At 33.8% G+C, this 13,715-nt stretch overlaps 1 protein-coding gene across 1 annotated transcript in view; it reads right to left on the reverse strand.

Moving 5' to 3' along the window:
• The window catches only part of SNX2 (sorting nexin 2), a 61,147-nt gene that overhangs the window by 10,626 nt on the left and 36,806 nt on the right, over positions 1 to 13,715 (reverse strand). Inside the window, exons 6-10 of the mRNA XM_032627922.1 lie at positions 12,262 to 12,403; positions 8,227 to 8,305; positions 2,461 to 2,536; positions 1,416 to 1,529; positions 1,066 to 1,159 (exon numbers count right to left, since the gene is read on the reverse strand). Of these exons, the coding sequence (XP_032483813.1) occupies positions 1,066 to 1,159; positions 1,416 to 1,529; positions 2,461 to 2,536; positions 8,227 to 8,305; positions 12,262 to 12,403 (505 nt within the window). The remainder of the gene's footprint in view (positions 1 to 1,065; positions 1,160 to 1,415; positions 1,530 to 2,460; positions 2,537 to 8,226; positions 8,306 to 12,261; positions 12,404 to 13,715) is intronic.

Consider the following 13,715-nt stretch of genomic DNA (forward strand, 5'->3'; position numbering starts at 1 on the left):
ATCTCCCTTCCCTTTCTCCCCTAAAGTCCTCACTGTTTCTCTGTCTAGTCCTAAAAAAGACAAAAAATATATTTTTCATATGGAAAGCACTGGGAACACTCACAATTGATTCATACTACATTATTTGGCCTTTAAACAATGTCTATAATTTTTGATAAGAATATTTAGCTCACAGGAGGAAAGCAAAGTAAAATTGTACATGCAATTCACATAAATCTTACTCTTTTCTTCTTTGTGTGCAACAACAATGCGTAGTGAAATATTAAGAATTTTTGAAAAGATTTTTCAATGTGATTATTTCAGATACATCAAATAAAGAAAAACAGATGTCAAGGACTAACTATTATATTGCTTGGATTGCTCTGTTGCTCTGCATTATGTAAAGTTCTCTTAAAGAACCATAAAATGTTCCCTAAGAGAAAGAATACAAAAAGCAAAAACTGTTATAAGTTACTTTCAATAATAAATGCACCAGTAGATTTTCTGTAATTATTTTTTGCAATGTATTGCTGGGAATGGCACATACTAAATTATTTATTGTTTTAGAAAGATGATTGTAAAAGCCATGTATTCTTCAAAAATAAAACCAAAAACCTCACCATGGAATCAAAAAATTACAACTAAAATTTTCTATGAATTTTTAACACCCCCTCCAGGTTTTTAAATATGGTATTTGAAGAAAATACTCCAGAGTTCTCTATGAAATATAGGTACAAAACTAACATTTTAAAGAAAAATTTCATCATTCATTATTGAATTTCATTCCTTAATTATATAAGAGTTACTAATAAGACATCTTCATTCATTCATTAAACATGTTTAACGAAGAGTTAATCAGTTTTAATCCAAAATTCAAAATATACCTTTTACAAGTTCAAGATTTTTCTCCTTCTAAACTAGAAATTACATAAAATGGAACAGAAAACATTAAATAACAAAGTTGAAACAGAAAACATCCTCTTTAAAATATTCATAACTTTAAAATGTTCATTTTTTAATAAAATTTAAATAAAATATCTGAATTAACTTACAGCGTTAAACATATAAATAACAAGACAAACAAACCTTTTCTATGACAGACCAAGGCTTCAACACTGGCATGAAGTTTCCTAAGTTGCTGATCCAGATTTTCAAATTGCTGCTGCTTTTCTTCGAACCACTAAGAAAAAAATGAAAAATGGAGCTAATTTAGCCAGAACAAACCACTGTAAATTAGGTTACCAATAAATAGCAAGCTACATTCCTTGTTTTAAAGCAACAAATTAACCATGTATAACCATGGTGGTCAACTGATGTGCTGAGAACTAAACTCAATAAGCAAATTAATATCCTATTTTCTACTTGTACAGCTTTAAAATGCAATTGTTGGGCTCATTAATTCATCTCATTATTCAAGTCAAAAAATCAGCTCTTACGGCATCCGATTCATTCATCTTGATTGTCATTTTGTTGACAGCGTCGGCAGCCTTGTTCACCATCCTCAATATTCCTGCTCCACTCAGAGCCTGTGTATTAACTGCTCTAGGCAGCTGGAATTGAATGACAAATAAGGGCAAACAAACCGGTTAAAAGCCTGGAGGTTTAACTGGCCACAGAAGGGACTGCCCCCACACACAGCCCCGAAAAAGAAAAAAAAGAAAAAAAGGAGGTTGTATTTTCTTCACTCTCATATATTTCAATAGTGAGATGTAATTTCTCAAATACACTACTTCTCAAAGGAAAACTTAAAAAATAGACTTTCCATTTGTTTTTCTTCTGCACGTTTACATTTAGATGGAACAACACTCTGTTTGTCAAAATATATTAAGAAATTGCCAAGCACTTTAACACTGGCCACCTGTTTGCTAGCAGAAATAAACTGTTTATAAGAAAAAAAGAAGAAAGTCTTGAGAAAAGTCTCCTTATGTTTAGTTAGAACTGTGTGATTTTGAATTTTTTAACAATTCTGGGGTTCAAGTAAATTTAAAAACAAATCTCAAGCGGTAACAATTAGAGGATAAAATGTGCCAAATATAAAGAGCAGCATGGTTATAATTATAGCTCTTTCAAATCATAAATTTGCACTTCAAAACCTTAATAAGACGATTAGAATGTAGACACACAAACACACATTATTCAACTATCTCTAAAATGAGGTCTGAATAAACTTATTTCAACACAATGCCTAAGCAACAACTTAGGGAATTCAGAATTAGACTATTTATAAGCCATTCTTTTAAATCTGGTTTTAATTTTTCAAAAAAGGGAATGATCATCCTACAATTATCGACGCAAAGAAGATATTTTGTTAGTAATTTAAAGTAATTAAAGCTAATTAAAGCATTAAGCAAAAAAAAAAATCTTTGCTTTATTCCATCTATTCATTAACTGTTTACTGAACACCTATTCTTATACAAATTATTACACTGATAATCATAAATGAGAACATTTACATATAAAAATTTAAAGTAGAAATAATACCTCTGAACTTTCCAAGAACTGCCTTAAATCAGGATCCTGTAGTAAAGTCGGATGCTTTACTGTTCTTTGAAGATACCTAGATTTAAGAATAAAATGCTCCTTTATTTATCAGTACCATCTTATTTTAAATCTTATTTCAACAAAATAAAAATTAAAAAAAAAAAAGATGTCCTCTGTTTGCCTCCTGTCATATCAGTTTGCCTTCACTCTAATTATGTAGAATCTTATAGCAATTTAATGATTAAAAAGCTTTTCGTTCATCTTTTGAAAATTCATAATTATGTAAAAAGAGACATGGTGGGGGTGGGGGTAGGAATGGGGAGAGGTTAAATAACTTACCAAACTTTTCACTGCGAAGTATTAGAGTTATAAAAGGGTATATAGGTAAATTTATCAAATAATGCTATCTTTCGGTGGGTCATTATATTTCCAGTTATTACTATACATATTCTAGTAATATATATATTACTATATAGTCCAGTTAAACTTTTTTTTTTTTAATTGTCATCATTACCAAAATGGAGAACAGCCTACCAATTTCTTTTTCCTTGGCAACAGATTTTAATTATCAAGTAAGTTTTGGTCCTTATTTGACAAGGACTAAATTTTCTTCAATATTGTTATTTTTAAGGTTCTGCTATTTTTGATAAATGTCTTCCTTATATGACACCACATAAAATAAAAAGTAAAGAGAAACATCATTATTAAATCACTATTAGCCTAACTTTAGTAATTTTCCTTTACTAGAAAAGGTATAGCCCTGACATTCATAATAAATTACCAATCTTTCTTAAAAAAATGGTTCACTATTTGATGATCATTGATTACTTAACTAATCCCATTTTTTAAAAATTGCTCTTTCCCCAGATTAGTAACATGCAATAATATTTCAATTATAATATTTTGCCTAACAGTTAATATACCTTTATTTCTGCAGCATAAATGTAGTCAGTGATGACTTCTATCTCTTTATAAGATTATAAAGAATGCCTAAAATAGTTTCTAAAAACAGTGATAATCTTTTCTAAAGTCAAACACTATATATAATGGTTAAAGTGACTAATCGCTGCTTAAATGTTAACTTCTGTTTTTGTATATTTAAATAAAATACACACCATATTAAACTTCACTTTAAGTCAACAGCCCACACAAGAAGTCATTATAACAGAAACAGAGCATTTAATAGATATGTACAATGCAATCTACACTGTGGTTTTAAAAAGTATTTGAGGCTTACTTTATAAAGGTATAAAAGAGATGCAGCAGGAACACTAATCCTGTAAGTATAAGAAATGTTGGTATTTTCCCACTGGAATTTTACTTACAATTTTAACACTGAAGTTCTCCAGTGCTACTCCAGGTGAGTTATTTAGTTACTTAGACTGTGCACTGCTTAAAGCAGTCTGTGTAAGTTGTTCATCTGAGTGCACACAACAGCTGATAAATAGCAAGCACTCAGATGTTTGTAAAATGAACAAGCAGGAAGACAAAACATCTAGTACCCAAACCTTTAAGAAATATTCTAATATTTCTACCTAAATGGAAATACCTAATACTATTTATATTCTAAAATAGCTTTTTAAAGTGAGTTCTGCAGAATACTAGTCTCATACAATATTCCATGAAAACGACTGGTTCTACAATCAAGAAAGTTTGAAATATATTACATACATATTCCTTTCTTTAAGACCTATAATGAACAGCAGCATATTAAATGCTGTGAGAAGTACTGCAGGAAAAAAACCTGGTTTAACTTTGCTACACCCTACATTTATAAACCTCAACTAACAACAGATTTCCTTTTTTCACCCTACCGCATACTAGCAATCTGAGGAATCCATTTTGGAAAATGATATTCTAGAAAAAGAGATGGTAAAACTTTTCTTCTTAAGGGTTACATGAAAATAAAGAGCAATTAACCATTAAAAAAAGGTATTTGTAAATAGTCATCAATTCAGAATTAAGGTCAGAGAGGGTTGTAGATATATAAAGGAAGGATACAGAACAAAAAGGAAAAGAATGTGAGAAAAGTACATGAAAAGAGGTATGGAGAGAAGCAGAGACACTGAGGAAGACAGAAGTGGAAGATGCAATGGAACTGATGAAAAATAAGTATAAGATTCAACAAGAGGTAGTCAGTAGTTGTTCTTGAGAATTGTGCTAAGGAAAAGTTATTGGTACATTTAGAATCACTTAGGGCTTTCAAATTCCTACTTACTTACCAAAACAAAATAAAGCAGGTTATACAAAATGCTTGAGAGGAACAGAGTTAAAGATATTTCTCTCGCTTAAGACTCAGACATGTGTGCTAAGAATGAGAGAATAGACAGGTAGAAAGAGCCTGGGTCTTTGATGACATTCATTTGTTCATTCAACATTTATTGAGCATTTACTACACATCAGTTACCGTTCTGAGTACTCAGAATGTACCAGTGAACAAAGAGAACAGGATTCCTTCTCTAGTAGAGTTTTAATTAATTTATTTTTTAAGTGATTTATTTACTATTTATTTAATTTATTTTTGGCTGCATCGGGTCTTAGTTGCGGCACGCAGGTTCTTTGTTGAGGCATGCAGGATCCTTCCTTGCGGCACGTGGGCTTCTCTCTAGTTGTGGCGCGCAGGCTGCAGGGCACGTGGGCTCGGTAGTTGTGGCTTGTGGGTTCCAGAGCGTGTGGGCTCTGTAGTTTGTGGCATGTGGGCTCTCTCTAGTTGAGGCACATGAGCTCAGTAGTTGTGGCACGTGGGCTTAGTTGCCCTGTGGCGTGTGGGACCTCAGTTCCCTGACCAGGGATTGAACCCACATCCCCTGCATTATAAGGCGGATTCTTTACCACTGGACCCCCAGGGAAGTCCCTGGAGCTTTAATTTTAGTTAACAGAAGATGGACAATAAATCATAAACATAAAAATTATGTAGTATGTGATAAGGTGGCAAATGCTGTGGAAAAATGAAAGGACAAGTGGAGAAAGGACAAGTAAATGGGATCAAGGGTGTAAGGTGTGGTTGATGGCGATGTAAACAGAATAGGTCAGAATGAAACCAATAATCAAAATAGGCTTCACTGGCAAGGTGACATCTGAATGTTTGAATCTGAAAGAGGTAAGGGAATTAGGTACACAGATACCTGGGAACAAAAGCTTTCTAGGCAGTGAGGACAGGGTAGGGGGTAGAACCCTCAGGTGGGAAGATGCCTGGGATCTTTGAGGAGCAGCAAAAAGGTGAGTGTGGCCTAGAGCAAAGTGATCAAGGAGGGTAGGAGATCAAGTAGGTAACAGAGTGAGCAGTGCAAGTCATGTAAGAATTTATAGGTCATTATAAGGACTCTGGCTTTTACTGACTGAAACTGGGTGGGTGGACGAATAGGAGTGGGAAGATGATCTGACTCATGTTTTAAAAGGATGACCCTGGCTGCTATATTAGAAAAAAGAGTAGAGGTACAAGGATGGAAACAAGGAGACCAATGAGGAGTCTACCGCAGTTAATTCAGACATTTGGACTAGTAGTGGATGGGTGAAAAAATGGTTGTCCAGATATCAGAAGGAAGCAATAGGATTTCCTGATGGATTTGATAATACTAAACATCTGCCTACCTCCAAACTTCCTGATATGAACGAACGGATCAATCAACCGACACTAACTGTTTAGGCTTTGCCAGTTGGGTTTTCAGGTGCTTGTTATGATACACTTACACTTTAGAGAAAAGGAACAATGAATTTAAGTTAAATAACTTGTTCAAGGCCTCACAGATAGTGTGTAGTGTGTAATGGAGTGCAGGCTTCAACAGAGAAAGGATTCTAAAACCCTACACACTGTATAATGCTACTTTACATTTTTTAGTTTATATTTACAGAAGTGTATCCTTACTATAAAATAAATTCAATATGCTTGTAGGTAAGATATGAAGCACTCTTAAGAAAATCAAGTGAGCGATCTTCGGGATACTTAGAAGTAATTTCTGCTTACTTTACTGAGTGTGGCACAGGGAAATTACTTGGGTTCTTAACCACTCCCTTTCTCTTCCCATATTTCAATACCAGATGTTTATCCTTTTGTTCAAGATAGTTATCTGGATTCTCTAAGTTGTACAAACAAATAAATATGTAAATGAATACCAGAGTGTAAACAAAGAAATACTTCCTTGACCCGCCAGATCCAACTAGGTTATATATCCACAAATATGCCTATTCTGTTTAAACTTTAAGAAATGCCACAGAAAAATCACTTGAGAAAAATCATTCCAGCTCCTTTGCTTCTGTATCTTTACACCTATATTTTCTTTAGTTATCTTTTCTAATGCAAAATGAACTCACAGTACACTGTTTCCTTCCCCCCCCCCCCCCCGCCCGCCACTACTGCAAATTCCACTAAGGTAGTATTTAACAAGTAACATTTATCAGTAAGAAACTATCTTCACATATGCACTAGGTCAAGCTTCAATATTTCCTTAAAACTCTCCTCAGTGTTACACAGTGAATGAAGATATGGTTTAAGTACTATGCAATGCATTCAAGTTAAAAGAAAGGTGAATGTAGAATCAAATTATATGCCCTTGGTACAATAAATCTTCATTAACTTCCTTATCAAGAATGCCATCCAAAATATTTCAAATTTACTCACAGAAAAATAGGACTAGAAAGGCTTCTCAAAAGGTCATGGTTATACTTTCAGGAAGGACTAAGCAAAATCAAGGCAGCACATTATCTACCTTTACTCTTAAAAACACTCATTCTATGACCTCTTTCACAAGAGAATCAATTTTAATGCCTAAATTAAACTTCTTTCAATGCAATTTAAATCCTTTTCCTGAGTAACTGCTGAGTCTCATAGACGTAATCTCATCTTTTAAGTCTCTAGGATTTTAAGCTGCACACCAGCTTTTCTTATTGCAAATTGTTCAAACCTGACTTTACTGTGGTATTTTCTTAAAATTGAAACAATTTATTACTAAAACCCAGAAATTCACTGACTCAAAAAGAGTTTTACAAAATAATTTGTACCCTATAGATATATATACTATTTCCTAAAATCTTTCCTATCTATGCCAACCACTAATTTTAAGCCAAGAGAGAAAATAAGACAGAGAACAAATAAGCACATTCAATTAAAATAACAAACAAAAACTATGAAATTAGAAAATGTATTAAGTGCAGGTAATTACCAACTTATGTACTACAAATTGGGCTTTAAGATAGTTTTGAACTTGTTTTCTCACATTTTCAGCATAGCAAGGAAGAAATGTTAAGATTCTGGGAGTGGGATTCCTCCCATCCATTTCCCGTTTAGTCGGCCACAATGAACACAAGTCTTCAAAGCCATAGGAAATGTGTCAGGTCAAGAAGTCTAAAGCAAGGCACAGCATATATATCTATCAGCCTTTAACTATACAGTCAACTCGAGCAATGACTAATACTTCTGTACACTCAAGTCAAAATCAATTATAAAGAATTGAAGGAGGGAGCACAAACCTTATTTTTCATTGTATTTAATAACATTTCAGTATCACCAAGTAATAATTCAAAGGAAATAATTCAGATGAAAATAGGTATTACTTTGTTAGACTATAATGAGAATAAAAATGGAACAAGTATACAGTACTGTGTTTCTGAATGAATCAATTTTCTTAATAAAAGCTTATAGCACTTAATAAGAGTAATCAAGTGGTACTTTGAGAATTTTAATACTTAAAATATACTTGTGCCATTTAATGGAATTAGACTTATACTACTGAAGTATTAGAGTAATAAAACACAGCTGATTAGAATTACCTTTCAAGAGCTGCTCTTCGTTTTTCTACAAATTCTGTGGATGATGAATCTTCTTTACCCACTTTGACCTTGGTCATGCCTTTGAAAAAATTGAAAGACTCATGATTTTCTATTACTGAGAAACATTCTTTTATAATCATTTCTGCATAATTTAAAATATATTTTGAACTTGACAAAAAAGCTAAAATTATAACTAGTATCATAGTTTTGAAAAATTAACATCTGTACTTGGCAAGCACTTATAAGGTAAGTTTTAAAAGAGTACAGCTAAAGCAGAGGTTGAGCTGTGTCTGTAGTTTTCTAACCTATAACCGTTTGGACTCTTTATCTGACATACATTAAACTCTTGGTAAGTTAAAATGTGTTTGCATTTCAATATGCATAATGGAGTTCAAATTAGTAAATTTAAGCACATTTGATATTTTCATCTCATATGAGCAATAATTAACGTTCTTTACTTTGGGGACTAGAAAAATAAAAATAAGTGTAATCCATTAATATGCTAAGTATTTCCTCTGTTGCAGATTCTAAGAACATGTTTATTTATCATAGCTGGTTTTATAACAGTTTGAAATAATGAGCTCTTTCATAGAGACATTTAGAACTCTTCAAATTTAGAGAATAAAAATCATGCTAATCATTTCTGTATTAGCAATTTCAATTTTAACACTACTATCAGATTGCAGATTTTTCTTCTTTCCCTGTTCTTTTCACCCTCAAAATTCGATTCTGTAGAAATGAAGTAATGACATATGTACAACATGGATGAACCTTAAAAATATTATGCTACGTTGACAGAAGCTTGTCACGAAGGACCATGTCTTATATGATTCCCTGTTTTTTGAAATGTCCAGAATTGGAAAATCTATAGAGAAAGAAAGTAAATTAGTGATTGCCTAGGACTGGGGGTGGATGAGGAAATTAGAGGACGATGGCTAAGGGGTAATAGAAATATTCTAAAACTGACTGTGGTGAGGTATGCACAAGTCTGAATATATGAAAAGCTAATAATGAATTATACAATTTAAATGGATGAATTGTATGGCATGTGAATTATATCTCAATAGAGCCATTTAAAAATAGATCATGTAAAACCATGTAATTCTTATTCAGGTTGGTACACCTGGTGAAAAACGATATATCACCTATGAATGTTTTAACATAATTCCTCTGAAATACAATAGTTTGAAAAGGAAAACTCATTCAAACACTTAAAATTACCTACCTTGAGTGGACTACTAGGTGTGGGATGTTATTTCACATATTCTGTTTTTGTGAAAAAAAACCTTACCACCATATAATTTTTTGCTTTTTTAAATTCTGTGATCTGCTCATGCTACTTCCTAGAGGTAAGTAACCATTATGCGCCACTGCGGTAAATAAAAACTAACTGTAAGCAGTTACTCCTTAATACTTTTCAATTTCTTTGTTGCTCTTTTTTAAAAGCTTCACAAAAATAGTGCTTTTTAGTCAACTAAGGTTCTATAAAAGCAGTAACAGTTATATGCTAATGAAAAGACCCCTCTTCCTTCAGTGGCAGTTACAGCTTCCCAGGAAAGAGAAGTTACTATTCTTATTACACCACTGTGTTTGTTACTTGAAAACCACTGGGTATATAATTAAAAGGGCCTCTCATATTTAAAATTTTTCTTAGACAATATATTCATTTTTATTTTTAAAAATTGATGGACAATATGAAATTTTTTTAATGACTGCTTCTCTACTTGATTTTCTGCCAGGAACTTCACAGAACAACTTGTTACCCGCCTTCAAAAACTGAAGTTCAGACTTTATGCACACGTTTAGAGGAAACTGTTTAACTTGGCGTCATCTTTTATTTAACTACAATTATTTTTCCTGCTAATTTCTTTATTTATATCTTTTTTTAAAACTGCATTTTATATGGTTGCCTCAAATTCTTTCAATCTCCTTTTAATTCAATAATTTGTGGAAGGTTGAAGATTATTAGGGCAAAATATTAGTTTGAAACACAACAAATTTGGGCATAAAAATTTAGTTAAAAAAAATTTTTTTTCTGGCTCAATGTTTAAGGACTAAACTAGTGCATCTAGCCATCAAAATGAGAAAAACTATTTTTTGTTTTTTTCTCTTTTGATATATAAAAATAGCTGTACAACTTAAAGAAAAAGGATATTAATAACAAATAATTTATGATAAATGAAACTCAAGCTCACTACATAGATAATGGGAGGCCAAAAGATACCACTGCAACAGTTTAGAGGACAGAGAAATAACATTATTAACTAGACTAGCAGTTCTCAGAGTATGGGTAGCATATTCGTAAGGTTTCTGAGACCCTCTGGGCTGATGGGGGATGTATACAAAAATCGACCTTCATAATACTAAGCTGCTATTTGTGTCTTTTTTGCTCCCATTCTTTCATGAGAACTCAGTGGAGTTTTCCAAAAGTTATATGATGTGTTGTATCACAACAGGTAGAGTGTAGAAACAGATACGAAAATACAGCTATTTTCTATTAAACCACAATTTAAAGAGACTTTGCAAAAATGTAAAAAACAAAAGCAAGCCACTCTTAATAAATTTTTTTGTCTTATAAAAACTATTTTTCACAAAATTTTTTAATTTGTTAACAGGTAATGAGTTTATTATTATTTATTTATTTGCAGTACACGGGCCTCTCACTGTTATGGCCTCTCCCGTTGCAGAGCACAGGCTCCGGACACACAGGCTCAGTGGCCGTGGCTCACGGGCCCAGCCGCTCCGTGGCATGTGGGATCTTCCTGGACCGGGGCACGAACCCGTGTCCCCTGCATCGGCAGGCGGACTCTCAACCACTGCGCCACAAGGGAAGCCCTGAGTTTATTATTTTTAAGTGCATTAATAAATACAATTTTAAAATTCTCATATAATAGGGACTTCCCTGCCAATGCACCTGCCAATGCAGGGGACACGGGTTCAAGCCCTGGTCTGGGAAGATCCCACATGCCGCGGAGCAGCTAAGCCTGTGCGCCACAACTACTGAGGCTGCGCTCTAGAGCCCACAAGCCACAACTACTGAGACCACATGTCACAACTACTAAAGCCCGAGTGCCTAGAGCCTGTGCTCTACAACTAGAAGCCACCACAATGAGAAGCCAACGCACTGCAATGAAGAGTAACCCCTGCTCGCTGCAATTAGAGAAAGCCCACGCACAGCAACAGAGACCCAAAGCTGTCAGAAATAAATGAATTAAATAAATTTATAAAAAAAAATTAAAAGAGAAAGAATATAATAAATACATTTAAATATATCAGGTTTCAAAAAATCATAAAAGATATGGATAAAACTGCTTTTCAAATCAAATGTTTAAAAAAGTAAAAACAATAACTTAAAGATAAGTAAAATTCATTTTGAATACTTTCCAGAATAATAATCATGTATATAAAAAAATAGAGATAAATAAAAACCTATGACTGAAAAGCTTGGAAAATATACTACAAAATTTTAAGACACGACAGATGTTTTTTAATGGTGGGAAAATGGAGGTTCTCCTCCTCTTTTGTAATATTCTGCATATTCTTAACTAAGTAAGCCTTTATTACCTGTAAAAGTACAAATGTTTTTAAATGTTAAATTGAAGTATGTAATAAACTGAGTTTAAATAGCTCCTGTGTGAGCAAGGCTAGATCAAATCTTTTTGTACAATGTATAGCTAAGCACAAGACACCTCCAAACCCTTAGAAAAATGTTAATATACTAATAATATTGAATATTCTCTAAGTGTTACTCAATAATAAGATACTCTAATGACTCTAAAAGGGTTTTTAGTTGCTTTCACCTTGTCAAATATTTAACATCATATTATACAAATCGAATCCTCAAGTGTTAGAAAATAAAAATTAGCTATACACTCTTCAGTTGATGAATGACTATCAAAAACAGAATACTTAAATTCAGTATTTCTAGATATTGAGATGTCATGATAGTGAATGATCATGGAATATACACATCTATACAGTTAAAACTGAACTAGTAAGAGTAACAACAATAAATTTTTAAAAATTCATACTTACCTACTATACTTTTTTCTGGAGCTGGTGGCACAATATAACCGACATGTAAATACTTGCTTGCTAACTTGCTATGCAAACCGAGAAAGTCACTAAATCTTCTTTTAACTGAAAATTCACTCTTACTGAACATGGAAAGAGAAGTCTACAAGTGAAGAAGAGGTATTTCAAACTTTGAATACCAAACAATTTTTTGTAAGTTAATGTAATACATAATTGTGAACATGCATATATACATATCACACACACTGATCTACTCTGAAAAAAATGCAGAGTAGCTAACGAATGTGATGTAAAGATTTCTAACAACTGAAAAACACCCAAATCATAGAATTTTTTTTTTTTACAGAAACTTAAGAGGACAGAAAATGTTTGCTTTATTCTACCCTTATCTCATTGACTCTACCTGTATTTATGCTAATGATTCTTAAATCTTTACCTCTGGCCCAGATCTCCTCTGAGCTTCAGTCCAATAACATAGCCCAAGGGAAACCTCCACTTAAATCTCACTGCCACCTCAATTTCACCATATTTTTCCCTGCTCCAACATAAGTTCCATGAGTGAAGGGCATTTCTTTGTGTTGTTTACTACTATACTGTAGTCCTTGGAAAATAGCCTGACCCCAAGGTATTTAATAAATAAGTATCTGTTCAATGAATTAACAAATCTAACTCCATACTGTGTTCCTCCCCTTGTGTTGCCTCTTCTCCAGGATCACTCCAACAACCACAAAGTTCCTCTAGACAAAAACTCAGGGGCTTCCCTGGTGGCACAGTGGTTGGGAGTCCGCCTGCCGATGCAGGGGACACGGGTTCGTGCCCCGGTCCAGGAAGATCCCACATGCCGCGGAGCGGCTGGGCCCGTGAGCCATGGCCGCTGAGCCTGCGCGTCCGGAGCCTGTGCTCCGCAATGGGAGAGGCCACAACCGTGAGAGGCCCGCGTACCGCGGGGAAAAAAAAACCAAAAAAAACCTCAGGCATGGGAGGGAGGCTCAAGAGGGAGGGAATATGGGGATATATGTATACTTACAGCTGATTCACTTTGTTGTACAACAGAAACTAACACAACATTGTAAAGCAATTATACTCCAATAAAGATTAAAAAAAAAACACACACACTTAGGCATCCCCCCCTTCCTCACTCCTTACATCCAAGCTGTACTGATTCTACCTCCTATACATCACAAGAAGCCATTTATTTCACTCATCCCTAGAACTAATTCCTTAGTATTAAGAATCGCTTCTCACAGCTAGGACTGTTTCAGATCCTCTCTCTTTAAGATTTGAAGGCCTACAATCCCTTTAAGGATTGCAACCGCCTCTTTAACTCGAAATCTTGACCTTTACTTTGATCCTCCCAATCCATACTGAGTCAGAGAGAGCTTTCTAGAACAAAGATCGATTGTACCACATTCTTGTTTGAACCTCTTCAATGGCTCTCCATTATATATACTAAG

Source organism: Phocoena sinus, chromosome 3 (assembly GCF_008692025.1).
Source record: "Phocoena sinus isolate mPhoSin1 chromosome 3, mPhoSin1.pri, whole genome shotgun sequence".
Lineage (NCBI taxonomy): Eukaryota > Metazoa > Chordata > Mammalia > Artiodactyla > Phocoenidae > Phocoena > Phocoena sinus.